Raw genomic sequence first — 19,433 nt, forward strand, 5'->3', positions numbered from 1 at the left:
TCCGTTTTCTAATCCATTTCTTTATTAAATAGTATGATCCATTTAATAGAGTGTCCAAAGTTCTATTCCATAAAACATTCCTACATACATCTTGATTTTACCATATTGCATTAAGATTCACAATCGTTCTAATGAGGTCATCGGTTCTTACATTCCTTTGTATAAATGGTAATAAGCTAATAGTAATAATAATGTAGATACAAAACGTTAATCGCATATCTAACAACATAAGTCTTCAACTACTCTGATACTTGCAAGGTAGGAGTAACACACTGATTTTTTCGCCATTGTACATTGATATAATGATGTGATCAGGCGTGAAGTTCATTAAAATCGGTATGTTACAGCATCTAAGTAATGACTAACTGTGAGTCAATCCCGCTGTGTGAAAATAAATCCCGTGCCGTGTGGTATTACCGTGATTTCCGGAATCTGCAAACAGTATTTCTATGAATATTGAAGTTAATCATTAACAGTAAAAATAATAACGTTCACATAATATTGACATATGATCTTAATTGAGAAAGGAGAAATTCTATCATCCTATAATCATCTATCATTCTATAATAACAAAATGGTTACTTCCACATATTATAGAAAGAAATATAAAAATTGTATGCATAGAAAGAAATAAAAGAAAATATCAAATAGGTAAAATAAAGGAACATAAATAAATAGAAAAACAATAAAATAAGAAAGAAAATAATTCAATAATCAACTGTATAAAAAGGGTTATCTAGCTCTATAGGTGTTATACGAATTATATGAATTGATATAACGACGGAGTAAATAATATTTTTTATACAGATCTTATATTAGGAACGAAATAAAATGAGTACATATGTGGGAACGTCCGAACGAAATTGGCATAAAGGAAATTAAAGATGTGGGTTAAAATGTGTGTCGATAATCTTACTAAGAGACGTTACAGTGTGTATGTTCTTGTGAACAGATATTTTATGTATACATACCTCGACCGTTTCCGGTGTTCCTAACGCGTAGATCACTGCTTCGGCAATGTCTTCAGCTTTTAATATAAAATTATTGCTCTCGACATCTCGGACACTTTTTATCATATCCGTCATCACAGCTCCGGGGCTGATGTTCTATTAAAATATACAGATAAAACCATGTGAGTATTATTTATTCTTATAGTATGTGCACGCTTATATCTGATTGTTCAGAATTACGTTAATAAAAAATCATAGACAATTTTGTTGAGCCAATTTTAATTATACAAATAGCAACGATATCTATCAACGCCATCTGTTAGATTTAGGTTTTAAATGTTCCCACACCTTCGAAAATTTTCATTTTTTTGTCTGTACGTATGGACTAACGATGACATTAAATAATATACTATACATATGTAAATAACAAGCTGTTACCGTGATTTTGACGTTCAGCTTGGCTGCGATTATTTCGTGACGGAGTGCTATCCCTAGAGCTCTTAGACCATATTTACTAGGACCGTACATGCCGATCGGTATGGCTATACCTTCCAGATGTAATCCGGCAATGCTATAAATATGCTTCATATTAAAAAATGTAATAATTTAATCAAACTGTCTGTGAAAAATTAGTATAATGGAAGACAGTATAGTTTAATTTCTACGAAATCACGGAATTTAATGAATCTTTTTGAAGTTCCTTGCAATAACGTACAAATTACGAAAAAATAAGCACAGACATTTTGCTTGTTTTCATATTTTTTATGTATTTCGGATGTCTTGCATATATCGATAGAAATTCGATCGATTGGAGAGATTGTGGAATATAAAAATCTAGAGATACACAGTGACATTGACGTATTGCTGAATTTATTCTATATATAAAATCATAGTTTGGTAAATCAATCTATTAGGCTGTCCCAAAAGTTTGTTTCGTTTTATAAAGAAGTAATAAATGTACAACATTTCTTGTTTTATATTATTTTATCGAATTATGTATCATGCATTCTGTTCCATTGGAACATATGAACAACACATGAAAATAATATTAATTCTTTATAAAACGAAAGAAACTTTTGGTACAACCTAATATATCTGGAAGAAATGCAAATATTCTTTATTTTTCCCGGCCTTATATTGTATTGAAGACACACTTGTTTCTGTTTACTTCGTGCCTGATATGTCTATTATAACTTTTTTAATAATTCAAATAATATGCTAGGGGAAGTGTTTCATGAATTCAACTCAAGTTTGCTCTAGAATGAAATAAATATCATTTGAAAAACGATAGTCTTTATATTATTTAATTATTTCAGAAATAACATGTAATTCAATAAATACGTAAAATATGCATATAAAAATATATTGGGCAAAAAATTAAATTCAAACGAATCGAGTTTATTTGGTAGTGTTCAATATAAAAGTTATATGTTTCATTTTTGTTTTCTCCGTTTGTAAATAAAAGATGAAAACTACTTGCTTAGATTAACAAAAAACAATTAAGGTTTGAGAGGACAAACGGAACGATAGATTCTTTGGCATTTTCCACAGATATATTTATTCGACGCTGCCATCAGTAAATTACGGAGGAAATATATTCTTATGTAATACATGGAGTTACCTGGAGATATTAATTATATGGCCGCAAGCGTTGCATTTTTTCATAGCTTTTACTGCTTCTCGTGCAAAAATTGCTGGTGCTATCAAGTTGGTATCAATGACTCTACGGTATTCTTCGGTTTTTGAGTCTGTAACGGAATATTTACGATTAATTATTACAAACAGAAATGTATCTATGAATATTATTATATATCCAAGCTATTATTAGTAAGAGTAATTAAATATAACAGTTGGGACATGTAAGAATCAACGTTTAGATAAAAAAGACTTCAATTTCGCGAGTAAAACTGTATTATTTATGTAATATTTGACATTTGTAACATTTATATTTAAAAATAATGACTAGGAAAGCATTATTCTTTTGAAATAGTAGATATTGTAGGGAAGCAAACATCTGAAAACAAAATTTGAATTTTACTTGAAAAGATCAGTCGAATATAGCGAACACAATTTTTTTGTATCAGATTTGATTTTCCTAAAAATTTTTCGAATATTTCTTAAACACGTGTAACAACTTTTTTATCTGATGAATTTAGAAAATTTGGAGCAAGAAAATCTCGATCAGAACATAACTAATGCACAGCGAAGTTTTGATATTGCAAAGCATTTTTAACACAGCACAAGTGCTAATCGTCAGCAATATATCAGTGATAATTAATAGATAGCGATTTTTCAGAATAAATACCACGCAGAGATGGCAACAAATGAAAATCAGCTTGCAAAATAAAAGGATCTTATTTGTTTTGTTCGTATGGTTGAATTTCTGGTCTAACAAAACAAAAGTTGTAATGCTTATGTTTTAATGCAAATGTATATAAATACTCTTTCCGCGTACTATGGTACGCCTTCAACAGTAAACCGATGACATGAAGATAAATTTAATCAAACACGATAATTCAAAGGAATTATTGTAATCACTCGAGCGGTTGTACTGATAACGAAATTGTAATTTTCTTGAAATTTTCCACACAAGTGACTTCTCCGCTAATACTGAAGAAATCTGGGACACTAACTCCACATCAACACTATTTGTCCAACGAAAGCTTTCCTACTATAGATAGTAGATAAACGAATCTAGATTAGTGTAACCATTTTACACCTGTAGCATAATAATATAACCTATGATTACTGGCAATACTTAAAAAAAAAGAAGATTACAGAAAAAAGGAAAATGCAAATGCAAATGCAAACATATTAGTAAAACATATGTATTTTAACATAACTTAACATCAATATTTTACCGATGATAGGTCTGGCACAAACAACTCCAGCATTATTCACTAAAATGTCAAGGCGAGCAAACTTTTCGTCGATCCATTTGAACACCTTAAGAATATCTTCTTCGTTCGTTACATCGCACTCGATGGGGAAAAATTTATCCTTTCCAATTTCTGCTGCAGCATCCCGAAGCTTGTCTATTCTTCTTCCCAAACCAACTACTTTAATGCCATGACTAACCAGAGCTGTCGATATCGCAAGACCGATTCCACTGCTGGAACCGGTCACAACTGCTATTTTACCGGACCAACGATTCATCATTCTTGTTAGCTCACCGCAACGTAACTGCGAATGAAGGCATTGCGTTACTTTATATGAAGAAGTGGATGCACTGACCTTGATTTCTACCAATCAGTGTTCACTCATGATATGTCGTTCCAAGTAAGTACTTACGTAATACAGTACATTTCATACAAACGTGTATGTAATGATCTTCAATTAGCAGGGCTCGTACATGAAATACAACTAGTTAAATATCTCGAAACAGAACGTGCAAAATACAAAAGGATGTTTCAGTTGCAAATTATAGAGAGACAGATAATGCGATCATGTAAACTATAAATCATAGGTATAACTATAGCTCCATACAATCAGTCCCCCTCCTCCTTCAACGAGTTGAGTAGTCATGATTAATCGATGTAAATAATCAAAGCAATCCACTACAAAGACAAGTACTAGGTATCTACAGCGGCTGCTGTTGCTAAGTACAAACTCTAATCAATTATCGATGTTCAGGAACGAACATTTGTCGAAATGAAAGGCTAGTTTTATAACTCCATTTATGGTATTCTTTATATTCATTGTTACCTTATTTATATTTATATTGATAACAAATAAAAATAAAATGCAATACAAAAATAGCACTCTATTCCATAAGATCCCGAAAACTTATTCTGCATAAGTGGTTGTTACATGTTTTTGCTTATAACAACTGAGTCATGTTACAAAAAGAGACTTACAATACTTATCGAGCACCACAGCTATAAAATAGCGATGAATCAGTATGAGCTGGACATTTCGATTACTTTGGCAGTTTTAGTGTTATAAGCGTTCTTCTTATTTATTTTAATCGAATAGAATGACGAGTACAAGTTGTTGTTACTTTATAATTGCAGATTTACTTAAAATCTTGAGTAATGTGTCGTACATGCGACTCCGATATAGTTTTTAATTAAGATTGCAACATAAAGTGTATTTTATTCGAGTGCCTCGTGCGTAACTTGTTGTATTCACTCTTAATATTTGAAAGTCATCGGTAAACGTGACAATTGCGAAACGCAAAAATAAGTGAATATAAATTTGATAAGATAAAATTGATTGGTTAGAGATGCTAGTTGCACAAGGTGTTCGGTAACTGTCGATGCAATCCAGCTATTCCAATCGTAAATTTCGCATTAAATTGATTAAGGGGGTATTCTGGTCTAGAGGCATGAATTTCGGGCGATTTTTGATGCTCTGTACAAGCGAAACAAAAAATATTTTTGCTATCCTTCTTTTTAGCATTTGTTTATTGATATTTCGAGATTACGTAAAAAATTCACTGAAAAAAAACTCAATATTTAAAAAGTTATGAGCTGGCAAAGTGGGTGCTGCAAAAAAAATGGGGTGTCGTGGCGTGCATGATATCAACCCTTCTGGTCATCTGAAACAAAAAATGCGAACGGATTCTTAATTAGTATGGATGTCGCTATCGCCTGAACCTTGGAAAAGTCAATACAACATTTTTTCACAAAATGACGGCCGTTTGAAAAAAAATTTCTTATTTTGCGCGTTTTTTTTTTACAATTCCGAACGTTTAAAAAATAGTAATATTAAAGATTTTGAGCTGAGCGTGGTCCGGACGATAGAGGAGTATATAAGGAATATTCAGACCAAATTTAAAATAAATCGGTTCATTAGAACTTGAGATATCGTGCACACCAACTCGAAAAAAGTAGTTTCGAGAAAAACGCGTTTAAAGTTTTGAGACAAGTTTCCGGCAATTTTACTCATAGAATGGTACAGCATACTTACATATTTTTAATCGGCGATATCTGCTCCATACAAGAAACCTTCCTCTACTTCAAAATACTTATTCTCCGAAGTTCTTTCATGAAGACGAGCAAAACAGAGAAAAATTCTAAAATACAATAGCCGTAATTGTTATTAATTAAAACTTCTTCATCTTGCGAACTTCTCAATTTTGCTGCAGATGCACTAATGAAACTGGTATCTTCTTGATATCGGAAAATCTTCTCTTCTTCACTCTGCATGCTCGTTTAGAGCAGAATTTTGAATGTTTTCTATCCATTTTACTTTAAAATCTCAATATATAAAACAATTTTTACTTTAAATATTTATAAAACGTTGTCAGAGTTAGCACGTACACGTTACTTGAAGGCTGGCAAGAAACTAACTTGAAATAAGTACTAAGACGAAAAAATTCCGACAAAATACGTTTTTTGGCCTTGGATTAAAAATACCTTAAAAAAGGTATAAAATGCAGTAATGATTTTATGAGGGTTTTCATACGTAGGTACTCGGGCTGCGTCTACCGTTTATTGTACATTGGTCCCGGTCGGACCGGAGCAGATGCTGCGTCACAAAAATGGCTGTAACTCATAAAATAATTGAAATTTTGAAAAATCCTTTTAAGGGCATATTCTTGAATGTCTAAACTTAGGAAATATGAAAAACAAATTTTCGATTTTTTCAAATTTCTAGACCAGAATATCCCCTTCAGCTTTCACTTCTGCTGGCATTTGTATTCATAAATATGAGTGTTACAGGCCAAGACTGCGAGCACCGTGACATGGTATTTTATGAAATACGGTTGCAATTGTATCAGCAGTTATGTTGCCAAGGTCAGAGAGCGCATAACAAGTTCTGGATTGTTTGCGAGGATGAACTTGAGGCGCGGTCAGGGCGCTTCTAACATGAAGTCGTGTGCAGACGCTCTTGGCGCAAACATCAAGAAGCCGAAGGAGATTCAATGTTGGTGAACAAACTCGATCCGAAATCAGCGTGTCACTAGGAGAAACGGAACAATCGATCTTGATGCAAGAACATGGAGCTGTTAGCGGATTTGACAATGACCCTAACAGGAAATCGGGAAATTTTCATAAGGCTTGTGTAAATACAGGCAAACTTGACGCGAAATCAGAGAACTGTGATCTTCAGCAAACCTCATACGAAATCAGGAATTAGCAGAGGCTATTGTCTTCCTCACTAAGCCGATGCGAAATCGAGGGGCCATTTGGTTAGAAAGATTTTCTTTGGATACTGAGACAAATACGCAAATACGTATATGATAGACAACAGATTATTATACATGAGTATATGTCGTGAATAAATAAGTATAATTATGTATTATCTAAGTGCGCATGACAAGTGGAGTTATCACAAACAGTTATAAATGACAATTGGTAACTATGATATTTAATCAATGAATTTGTTGTCAAATTGTTTTGCTCGTTCAAAACATTCATTTCACCGCGCCAAAATTCACACTACGGGGAACTGCAAAGAAAAATACATGGCATCATTAAAATTAATTACAGAACGCCCCAAAACTTCGAAGATCATAAGAATATCAAAATAGAATGCATGCGCCAACTGGAAAGAATATGCATTGAACAGGAAATGGATAGAGAGTACTAGATTTTACAGACACTAAAATTTGCAGGCAATCAATTACTACATATTTATGATAGTTTAAAATATCGACAAAAAAATAAGTATTATTTCCGAACTAAATATAACACAAGTACTTGCACGATAGTATTTTGACAAGTGTATTTTATCATCGTCGTTTGTAAACAGTTTCAGGAATCAAGGTCGTCGCTGATCGGCGATCTTTGAACCAATACGAAAAAGTGTGTGTAATAATGTCATAAGTTTCAAAGATTTAATATTAATTCATTGTCATAAATTTTATTATTTTATGACAAACAGCATGTGTCGCGAAGTCCAAAACTACTAGGCACAGCCAACACACAACTGATATACTCAATGAAAAAAAAAGAAAAGAAGGGAGAAGTTAGCAAAAACAACAGTATTCAATTAAAATCCAAACGGTAAATAAAAACATAATGGAAGGTGTGTGGGTTTGGGAGTTCGAGCAGGTGTAGTATGTAGCCACTTCCACTGGGTGAGACCTGGCAATTAATATTCTTTTTCAAAGTTTCAGTCTTAATGTATATCCCTGCTGCGAGCAAGTCATGCTCGCAAAGGAGCGCGCCGAGAGTGGTCCCTCCTAACGCCCCAATCAACCAAGGATGACTCCCGATTACATCATCAGGGAGAAGACGAAGGAGTGCCCCAGCAGCAATATGAAACGATGGTCCCGGGGCTCTCCTACCAATCCTCAGGACGACCACCGTAGAGGTTTTAGCCGGTACGAATCCGACACTACCCGGCGCTCTCTCCTCGGAGGGCGCGGGCGCCTATGAAAAAAAAAATCTTAATGTATATGTAGGCTAAGCCGACTGTGCGCGCTTTTTGCATAACGAGATAATATTTAATTTAGAATGAAAAATAAAACGTTCTTTTCCGAATCTTTCTCATTTATTAAATAGAACAATTGGTTTAATAAAGCGTAGAATGTTTTATTTCTCCAAACATCCTACTTTTATCATTTTGCATTGAAGATTCAAAATCGCACTCATGATTCTTCCGTTTCTTTGCATAAAACATAATAACGTAATAGTGGAAATAACCTAAATATAGAATGCTAATCGAATATTTACCAAGATATCCCTCAACTTATTCTGACACTTACAGTGGCGGACAGAAGTTTAAGACGATGATTTGTAAACCGGATTACAAACACCTTATACGCATATTGTTCTTCTATTGGGTTTGTCTCTTTGGAATAACATAGCTGTATGCTTAACCTTCGTAACCTCAGACCGTCAGTTGTCAAATACAAACAATATAGGAGTTATAGCAGTTAGTTACCGCTTAGCACTTGTAAACAATGGGCATTAGTTTAAGTCGATCTGTGTAAAATCTGAATATGAGTACAGTTTTTGAACATTTTGATTCTGGAATGTGAAAATCATTGTTTAGTGTACCTTTTATTCCTTAAAATTCATTTAGGTAGAAACAGACTATGGGTAAATGAAAGAATTTATTTGAAAATGAAAGGGAACAAATCGTAAGGCTGTGAAAGCAAAGTAAAAACTTCACCGAAATAGGAAATATAGTGAACAGGTCAGAAACGGCTTGTAAGCAAGCTTGGTATAAATTTTTAAAGGCAGGCATGTATTACGATCAACCGAAAAATGGAAGACTACAGAAAACAACGCCAAAAATGGATCACCGAATTCATCGATTGAGCGAAAAGGATCGTTTTCGTAGTGCAAATAATATTGCTGCGGAGATAAACTATAAAACCGATACACAAATTAGTGCTAGAACTGTTAAGAGAAGATTAGAAGACTTTAACTTAAGAGGACGAAAACCCCCAAAAAAACCACTACTGAGTTCTAGGAATCGAAAAAGACGACTTGCATTTGCTAAAGCTCATAAGCATTGGACAAGTGAAGATTGGCAAATGTTATTGTTTTCAGACGAATCGAAATTCAATCGCGTCTCTTCTGACGGGATACGGCATGTTAGACGTCGAATTGGCGAAAGTTTGAAAACACAGTGCGTTTTAAAAACTCTTAAACATGGTGTTGGGAACGTTATGGTGTGCGCGTGTTTTTCTCGAGGTAGTCCTGGTCCGATATGTCGTATCAATGGAATTACGGATCGTTTTCAATACATGGACATACTGAATGGATGATTTTATTTTTCAAAATGATAATGATCCGAAGCACACGGCTCGGGTTGTGAAACAGTGTTTTGAAGAAGAAAATATTACCGTGTTGCCGTGGCCGTCGTAATCACCAGACATTAATCCAATCGAGAATTTATGGAGCATCATAGAAAAGACAGTACAAGGTTATAAAGCGAAAAATTTAAATGAACTTTACAATTGAAACAGCTTGGAGTAATATTACGGTAGATCAATGTAAAAAATTAATAGATTCTATGCCAAGAAGATGTACCGAAGTGATAAGAAATAACGAATATTGGACAAAATATTGAATTTAAACAAAAAGTGTGTATATTTTCTTACCAAAAATTAATATTTTACAAATACAAATTACGCGACGTACCTCAGAGCAACAAGGATCGATAAGGATCTAACCGCGAGGGTCGTGAAATCCGATCTTCTACTCGAAGAAAGAAGCATCGATGCGGCTGCGGACTCGGCCGAGAAAAACAGCGCAATGGCGGCCTGGAAACAATGGAGGCCCAAGCCTCAACAGAACAAAGATGGCGCGAAGCCAAAGCACAGAGACCCAAATGACCAGAAGTGCTACAAATGTGGAAAACGGGGCCACATTTCGTACCAGTACCAAGAAGGGAAGGGAGATAAGGAGGAGAAGAACCAAAGGGAGAAAAGGAGACAAGAAGACAGCAAGAAGGAGAGAGAATCAGAAGACAAATCGAGATCCAAAAGACTTCTCTCTACGTTAGCTTCATCGTCCATCAGCCACATGGAAAGAGATAGGATCAGTTACCTCGACTCGGGGTCCTCGAATCACATGACTCCACGCCTGCAACCGGACAGATCAGAATTGACAAGGAATACCTGGAGGTTAAAAGAAAAGGAACGATCGTTGTGAAGATAACTAAATCCTGTGGCGGTTGGACCCTATCCTTGTCGAACGCTCTATGGGTGCCTGAATTAGATGTGAATCTAATTTCAATCAGGCAATTGGCAATGAAGGGTGTCACCACAGTGTGTACGAGGGATGAGGCCGTTGGAACACATGATGATGGAGACGTTGTATTCAACTCAAGAGTAGGAGACAGTGTGTACTACCTAGAGACAATACCATCTGAAAGGCACGTAGCAAACGTCACCGTGGAAAACGATCAGGAGGAGCCTGGGAAGGATGACGAAGGCATTAAGGTCATTAAGGCAAAGGCATACAAGAGTATTGTATCGTGGCACGAGAGATTAGGTTACCTGCATGGAAATGCAATGAGAAAAATCCCTGTAAGTAGCGTGAAGGAGGACTCGAGGAAACATGAGGAACTATGTAGAGTCTGCGTGAAAGGAAAAATGACAAAAATGCCATTTCCGAGGGCAGCTCACCACATGTGTCAACGCCCTTTAGAGATTGTTCACAGCGATGTTAGTGGCAAAGCTCAGTGCATGTCATTAGACGGAGGTAATTACTTTGTGACTTTCATTGATGATTCCTCTCATTTCATGTACGTTAGGATCATTAGCAGGAAGAGCGAAGTACTTAAGTGCATCAAGGAATACCAGATGGAAGTGGAGGCTCTATACTAGTCCAAAATAAGTGTCCTCCAAACTGACAATGGAGGTGAGTATACGGGGGAAAATTTTGAAAGTTACCTGAAGGAGAAAGGCATCTTACACAGGAAGACCGTTCCTAGGAACCCTAAGCAAAATGGAGTTTCCGAACGAGCAAATAGGATCCTGGTTGAGATGTCTAGGTGTTTACTCATCCAATAAGGGCTCCCTGACTATCTGTGGGGAGAGACAGTAAACACTGCGTGTCACATAAGGAACCTATTCCCATTCGCTGCTATCGGAGACAAGATCCCATTGGAACTATGGAAAGGTAAGGGATGCGACATCCAAGGGGAGATCAACAGACTGAGAGTATTTGGGTGCACAGTCTGGTACCTGAGAAGCCCAAGCGGACAAAAATTTAATGGCAGGGCAGATGAAGGGATATTTGTAGGTTACCTGCCAAAAACCAAGAAAGTAATAATATCTTGTCATGTCAGGTTTGAGGAGAATGTGTTTCCCTACAAGAGTGTTAAGATGGATACGAGTAATATAAAAAGGAGATTCTCAGAATGGATATAGGACGTAGAAGATTTTGAATTTGGAAAGGGAGTTGACCAGACTGACATTGAAATACAAAGTGATGACAAAAACGATGAAGGGGAGACTGACTATTTCATGGACAATTTAATGAGTGAGAATAATAGGGGGGAGGTTGTGAGTGTACCGACTGTGACCAGGAGGTCGGCAAGATTACATAAGCCAAAGACGTGTGATAGTTGCGCTCATGTTGCAACCGTTTGCAAAACTCAAAGCATGTATGTATCCGTGAATGTGTACGAAGCCCTGAGGAGACCAGATGCTCAAAAGTGGACTGATGCAATAATGAAGGAGTTAGACAATCTGAAAAATAAAGATGTGTGGGACATTGTGCAAAAACCTTTGAACAGAAATGTTATAGACTGTAAGTGGATGCTTGTCATAAAGGGAGACCCTGATAGATATAAGGCTAGGCTTGTAGCTCGGAGATTCTGGCAGAGACCTGATGGAGTAGATTACTCAGAAACCTTCAGTTCAATAGTAAAACGCAGAACTCTAAGAATTCTGCTTGCTTTGTGTGCAGAGAATGAGTGGGCTTACGAGCATATCGATGTGGATGTGCATATCTTAACATTCCTCTGGATGAGGATATATACATGGAGCAACCAGAATTTTTTAAAGTTCCAGGAAAAGACAGGACTTAATATGTGTGCAAACTCAAAAGGAGCCTGTATGGACTAAAGCAAACCGGGAGAATGTCGTTTAGGTACATCAATAGTATTTTGAAAGGTATGAGTCTGAACCCATGTATGAGTGTGTGTATGTAAATGCGTCCAAAGATCTGATTGTAGCTGTGTATGTGGATGACATTCTTGTGTTTGGAACGAAGGATAAGATTGAAGTGTTCAAAACTAGAATTAAGGAGAAATTAGATGTTAGGATGCTGGGTACAAATACTCAATTTCTATCCATCCACCTGAGTAAGCCAAACAGTACCACTGTCGTATTTGATCAATCCGTACAGATAGGTCAAATGCTGGATCTGTTTGATATTGCTCATGAGGTTGAAGTGTCAACACCGCTAGCTAAGGAGTGTGAAGCCAGTTTTGACATTGAGTATAATGAGCCCTTCGATAATAAGTTGTATGAACGAACTGTGGGGCATATAATGTATGTCGCAACTGTGAGTAGATGAAGCTAGTGTACCAAAGGACAGGACAACCTTTGAAGGTGTTTTGTGATTCAGACCTTGCGGGCTGTACGGTAGATAGGAAATCTAGGAGCGGGTATGTCTTCATACTTGCTGGTGGTGCAATATCTTGGTTGTCCAAGAAACAACCAATTATAGCTCAATCGACATGCGAAGCGGAGTTTGTGGCGATGCAAGAAGCAGCAAGGGAAACTGTGTGGATTTCCTTACTGTTAAGGGAGTTGGGTTAATTGTCATATTGCCTTCGCCCTTGCAAGATTTTTTGTGATGACATCAGGGCTATTTCATGGTCCAAAGATGAAGTAGTTGCTGAAAGTTCTAAGCATGTTCAAGTACGTTATTTTTATGTTAAGAACTGCGTATCGAAGGGAATATTAGATTATACATATATACCTAGTCCTGAGAATGTTGCTGACATTCTCACCAAAGGCTTAAATAGAGTTAGGACTCAGCATTTTACCAAAGCTATGGGGCTTATAGAAAGTACGATCAAAGGGGAGTGTTGAGCGAAGTTAACTTGACATGATCGCTAGTTACTACAAGCTAAGTTGGTACGACTTTTAACGACGCTCTTTTGTCTTAGAAGTCGACCACGTGTTAATTGACTAAGTGTATCCTGTGTGTTAAACCGTGTTGTACGAGGCGGAGAAATATAGAGAGAAAAATCGAATCTGTGTGAATCGATTAATTATCAACCCCAAACCTACATCAATTAACACTTTTATCATATCCGTTATAAGAACTCCAGGGCTAATGTTCTATTGAAATATAAAAATAAAACGATATGAGAATTGCTTGTGTTTTAAGTACATGCACGACCCCATTTTATTATTGAGAATTACGTTAATACATAGGTAATCATAGACAATTTTGTTGAGCCAATTTTAATTATCGAAATAACAACGCTATCAACGCCATCTGTTAGATTTAAGTTTTAAATGTTCCCATACCTTCGAAAATTTTCATTTTCTTGTCTGTACATATGGACTAACGATGGCATTAAATAATATACTATACATATGTAAATAACAAACTGTTACCGTGATTTTGACGTTCAACTTGGCCACGTTTATTTCGTGTTCGTGTAGTGTTCGATATAAAAGTTATGTTTTGCTTTTGTTTTCTCCGTTTGTAAATAAAAGATGAAAACTACTTGCTTAGATTAACAAAAAACAATTAAGATTTGAGAGGACAAACGGAACGATAGATTCTTTGGCATTTTCCACAGATATATTTATTCGACGCTGCCATCAATAAATTACGGAGGAAAAATATTCTTATGTAATACATGGAGTTACCTAGAGATATTAATTATATGGCCGTAAGCGTTGCATTTTTTCATAGCTTTTACTGCTTCTCGTGCAAAAATTGCTGGTGCTATCAAGTTGGTATCAATGACTCTACGGTATTCTTCGGTTTTTGAGTCTGTAACGGGATATTTACGATTAATTATTACAAACAGAAATGTATCTTTGAATATTATTATATATCCAAGCTATTGTTAGTAAGAGTAATTAAATATAACAGTTGGGACATGTAAGAATCAACGTTTAGATAAAAAAAACTTCAATTTCGCGAGTAAAACTGTATTATTTATGTAATATTTGACATTTGTAACATTTACATTTAAAAATAATGACTAGGAAAGCATTATTCTTTTGAAATAGTAGATATTGTAGGGAAGCAAACATCTGAAAACAAAATTTGAATTTTACTTGAAAAGATCAGTCGATTTGATTTTCCTAAAAATTTTTCGAATATTTCTTAAACACGTGTAACAACTTTTTTATCTGATGAATTTAGAAAATTTGGAGCAAGAAAATCTCGATCAGAACATAACTAATGCACAGCAAAGTTTTGATATTGCAAAGCATTTTTAACACAGCATAAGTGCTAATCGTCAGCAATATATCAGTGATAATTAATAGATAGCGATTTTTCAGAATAAATACCACGCAGAGATGGCAACAAATGAAAATCACATAGCTTGCAAAATAAAAGGATCCTATTTGTTTTGTTCGTATGGTTAAATTTCTGGTCTAACACAACAAAAGTTGTAATGCTTATGTTTTAATGCAAATGTATATAAATACTCCTTCCGCGTACTATGGTACGCCTTCAACAGTAAACCGATGATTCAAGATTAATTTAATCAAGCAAAATAATTCTGTATAATAATAAAAATAATCTTTTTGCTGTTATATTAATGACAAAGCTAAGCTAATTTCTTGAAATTTTCCACATAACTGTCTTCTCAGCCAACGGTCAACACTATTTGTTTAACGAAAGCTACAACAGATAGTAGTTCGGTACAGGAAAATTCTGGAAAAGAATGTTATCCAACCATCCGACACCAAATAACAGGCATTAAACAAATCTAGATTATTGTAACCATTTTACACATTTTGCACAATAATTGTATAACTCATGATTACAGACAATACTTGAGATGAGAAATGATTACAAGAAAAGAAAATACAAATGCAAGCATATTCGTAAAGCATCATAGATTGATATCAATAAATATTTTACCGATGATAGGTGCGACAAAAGCAACTCCAGCATTATTTACTAGAATGTCAAGGCCACCAAACTTTTTATCGGTCCATTTGAATGCACTTAACAATATCTTCTTCATTCGTTACATCACACTCGATCGGAAAAAGGGATACTGAGGCAAGTACACAAATACGTATATGACAAACGGAAGGTTATTATAAATGTGTATATGTCGTGAATAAGTACAATTGTATATTATCTAAGTGTAGATTGTACTGGCAATGTAGGAAAAATGACAATGACAATAAACGTGTAAAGTAACGAGTTATTCTAAATAGTTATTAGTGGTAATGAGAAATTATGACACTTAATGAATTTATTATCAATATTACTCCGTTCATTGCCTCTGCTACACTGCTATATAATTCATACCGCATACATTTATTTCACCGCATCAGAATTCACACTGTACTTATATATAACGTTCCTAAAATTAATGCTATGGGACGTCACAAAACTGCAACGATTTTTAAAGATATAAAGATGGAGTGCATGAAAGCGATAACTGAAGCGCTCTCAGTACGAGAGCTGAAAAGCAATATAGGAATAGAGAAAGAACTCTGCATAGGGAGAGATCTCTTGTTTCCTTGCCTAATAACACTTGCACATTTGTGCAGTAAATATGTAAATGTTACAGCGATCACGAACGGGACAGCGTGCACACATGAAACCTTCTGTTTTTATTCTTATGTCGCATCCACTTACATATGGCTTGCCTACTTTGTTTTCATACTTTATAGTGACGATACATAACATTTCTACTCTCATTTCCTTACCACGAGGCATAACACAAAGTTTAATAAAATGACTACACCACGGTTATAGTATAAATATGTCTCGATACTCGTTAGGGACAACCGTCCAAAAATTGCGTCGTGAAAAATTAACATGGAAAACAATAAAGTTATCGTGTTTGCGAAACAGCGATAAGTAGAGTGTCTGCCTTTGTTTGAGACATTCATAGCAAGTCACGCATGCGCAGAACGAGAACTTTCTTATTTTCTGTGTTGGTTTTTCATGACTCAGTTTTCAGACGGTTCCTTCTATGCTTTCAGCATAAGAGTGTCCAAACCTATTTATATGATTGTGGTCTATATTAGATTTAGTTTATGATTCATGATGATTTCATTTCTCAATTTTAAATGGAACTATATGCAATATATTTTTTATTATATCTAATTTAAGATAAGTTAAGTTAAGATTTAAAAATAATTCAAAATATACCTTTTAAGAAAAAAGGATAGTTATTTTTCAGAAAGATAGCAGGATTATAATTCGAATTCTTAGAAAAAATGCATAAACTTTGATTTACTATTAAAACATTTGAAAATTAGTGATGGCCTGCGATACATATACGTTTACATGTAGACTGCCATCTATAACGTAGTTTCAGACTTAGCCCACAGTATAAGATTTTACGTATCTACGAATGTCACTGTATCGGACGATTTAGTCAGAGTTTGAAGCAGATTTAAAGACAATATTATTAAGTGCGCGATACGCTGCAAATATGGCAAGCCAAAATTATTTAAGTGATCCAAAAAATCCGTTCTTCTCTCTCGAGGATGATATAGACGACGAAACTTTTCTAAAAAGTGCACCACCAAGATCTGGTCTTACGACTTACAATCAGTATAATAATTTTGACAATGGTCTCGAACAAAAACGTCAACAATTATTGCAACGAAAAAAGGAAATAGAAGAACGTACAATACAATCAACAAAAAGGTCTATTTCGCTTTTAAGAGATTCCGAACAGATTGGAGCTGCTACTGCAGAGGTGATTCTAAAAATTTGTCACTATTAAATATGTTGTTTTTTATGTCTTACTATAATAATTATTTAGATTTATTTCTTGAAATATTTATATAATGTTTATTTGGTAAATCCTGTTTGCCCATTTTTTATTTACTATATTAAGTTGTTTTTAATATAAAAGAGATAATTTGTTATTATAAGGAAACTACTGCATTTAAATTTAATATTTAATTTATCTAAATATACAAATTAATTTATGAATTATATAAAATATATTAAAATGTCAAATTTGTTATACGATATGAACAAAATATTTATTTATTGCATGTTCTCTTTAATATATTTCACTACATATATATATATATATATATAGTTGTATATTAATTGTTTTATTTCAGGAACTCATTAGACAGAGAGAACAATTAGAAAGAACAGAGAAAAGATTGGATGATATTAATAGCACATTAAGGTTTAGTCAAAAACATATCCAAGGAATAAAAAGTGTGTTTGGAAGCCTTAAAAATTACCTCAGTGGTAAATCAATGGATGCACCAATACCGTCAACTATATTATCAGAATCTTCTAGCTCTGAATCTATGACATCTCCTGCTCTATCTAATTCATTAGAACAAGTACAGACTAATATAGCTAATACAAGTCCAGCATTAAAATTACATGGCTTAGATAATGATATAGAAACAAATTCTTTAAGCAATAATGTGAGCAAAGTATTAGAACAAAATTTAGATGAGATGAGTGGTTCATTAGCTAGATTGAAAGGTTTAGCAATAGGACTGTCGGAAGAAATAGATCTACAAAATGACTTGATCGACAACATAACAGATAAAGCAGAAAAGACAGATATTATGCTTCAGAAACAAAATAAAGACCTAACTCATTTATTAAAAAAATAAGTCATATATGTGCAATAGATAAGATTTTTAAAAAGTGCTTAGTATATTAAATTCATTTATATTTTAAATGAATGTATAATAAATATTGCCTTCTTTAGTCTGAAAAATTTTCATATATGTTATTTATTTTGTAAGATTACTTTATGATATTTTGTAAAATACATGTTAGAGTAATGTAAAACCTTATGAAGAAAAGTATAAAAAAATGCACTTCTATACTTATAATTATTATTTCAACTATTAGTTTTATTTTTATTCACTTTGTATATTATAAGAAATTTCAATTTAGAATTAAATATATATTATATTTCTTTCTTGCTGTTCTCAGCAAGTCATATTATCTTTAATTTTCCTGCTAAACTTATTAGACTTAAATTTTTTAAAATATTATATTAAGATTTAAATCATTTTTATATTGTCTTAACCTTATACATCAATCAATGAACTAAAAATTATACAAAATACTGTGATAGAAAAGAATCAGCTGTAATGGATAAGTGATAATTGGTATCTTTTGACAATTCAAATATTACATTTCATTAAAATTTATGGCAATGAACATTGTTGTTAGGAACATTAGATAAACAATAATTTTTGTTTAAACTAGATAAGTTTGATGCAATCTAATGTTCAATAATAATTGTGCATAAACCATATCAAAAAATGTAAATAAATTACATATAATATTAATAAATGTTACTATAGATTGAAGAAAATTGATTTAAAGATATAATTCTAAAAGCAATGTTCTGTATACTACAAACTGCTTTAAATGTAACAGTTTATGTTGCTTGTAACAGAGTAATTTTCTTTGGATAAATTTGCATATAGATATTTTGTAAAAATAAGTATAGGAATACATTATAAACCAAATTATCTAAAGAAGAGGAACTTCCCTTTAAAATTAATAATAATGGAAAATGTACAAATATTTATACAAATTACAATTGCTATTTACACAAACCTACAATTATTCGTTTTTATTATATTATATATATATATATATATATATATATATATATATATATTACACATCTATACACACATATATATATTATACATATATATTAAATATTTGGTAATGCCCATATAATCATAAAATGATTAAATACATTTATAGATTTTAAAGCATAAATGAACATGTATGCTAGTACTGGAAAAATATCTTAATTACGTGGTATGTCAGTTGAACAAGGAAAATATTCATAGTTTATAAGTACAACTTCTATCTCACTGCCAATGATATTAAATCAAATTAAAAAGGAAATGTGTTATAGTTGTTTGACCTCATTTAAATTATATTG

At 33.7% G+C, this 19,433-nt stretch overlaps 3 protein-coding genes across 4 annotated transcripts; 1 reads left to right on the plus strand and 2 right to left on the minus strand.

Moving 5' to 3' along the window:
• Positions 1–4: 4 nt before the first annotated feature.
• Positions 5–4,181, minus strand: LOC117161598 (farnesol dehydrogenase-like). The gene is made up of 5 exons (XM_033343256.2): positions 3,812–4,181; positions 2,572–2,698; positions 1,389–1,521; positions 972–1,106; positions 5–432 (listed from the first exon to the last, which is right to left on the minus strand). Exons 1-5 carry the CDS (start codon positions 4,107–4,109, stop codon positions 373–375), a joined length of 753 nt encoding a protein of 250 aa, XP_033199147.2. The 5' UTR covers positions 4,110–4,181; the 3' UTR covers positions 5–372.
• A 1,145-nt stretch (positions 4,182–5,326) lies between these two features.
• Positions 5,327–16,448, minus strand: LOC117161597 (farnesol dehydrogenase-like). Of its 2 annotated transcripts, none has more exons than XM_076627758.1 (4): positions 16,234–16,448; positions 14,197–14,323; positions 5,862–8,272; positions 5,327–5,490 (listed from the first exon to the last, which is right to left on the minus strand). In XM_076627758.1, exons 1-3 carry the CDS (start codon positions 16,241–16,243, stop codon positions 8,194–8,196), a joined length of 216 nt encoding a protein of 71 aa, XP_076483873.1. In that variant the 5' UTR covers positions 16,244–16,448; the 3' UTR covers positions 5,327–5,490; positions 5,862–8,193. The 2 variants fall into 2 exon arrangements, with proteins under 2 accessions (XP_076483873.1, XP_033199145.2); XM_033343254.2 differs by lacking the exon at positions 16,234–16,448 and adding an exon at positions 15,431–16,155.
• Positions 16,449–16,841: 393 nt separating this feature from the next.
• On the plus strand, positions 16,842–19,099 carry Snap29 (Synaptosomal-associated protein 29kDa). The gene is made up of 2 exons (XM_033343253.2): positions 16,842–17,237; positions 17,614–19,099. Exons 1-2 carry the CDS (start codon positions 16,968–16,970, stop codon positions 18,127–18,129), a joined length of 786 nt encoding a protein of 261 aa, XP_033199144.1. The 5' UTR covers positions 16,842–16,967; the 3' UTR covers positions 18,130–19,099.
• Positions 19,100–19,433: the final 334 nt, after the last annotated feature.

This window comes from Bombus vancouverensis, chromosome 2 (assembly GCF_051014615.1).
Source record: "Bombus vancouverensis nearcticus chromosome 2, iyBomVanc1_principal, whole genome shotgun sequence".
Classification (NCBI taxonomy): Eukaryota; Metazoa; Arthropoda; class Insecta; order Hymenoptera; family Apidae; genus Bombus; species Bombus vancouverensis.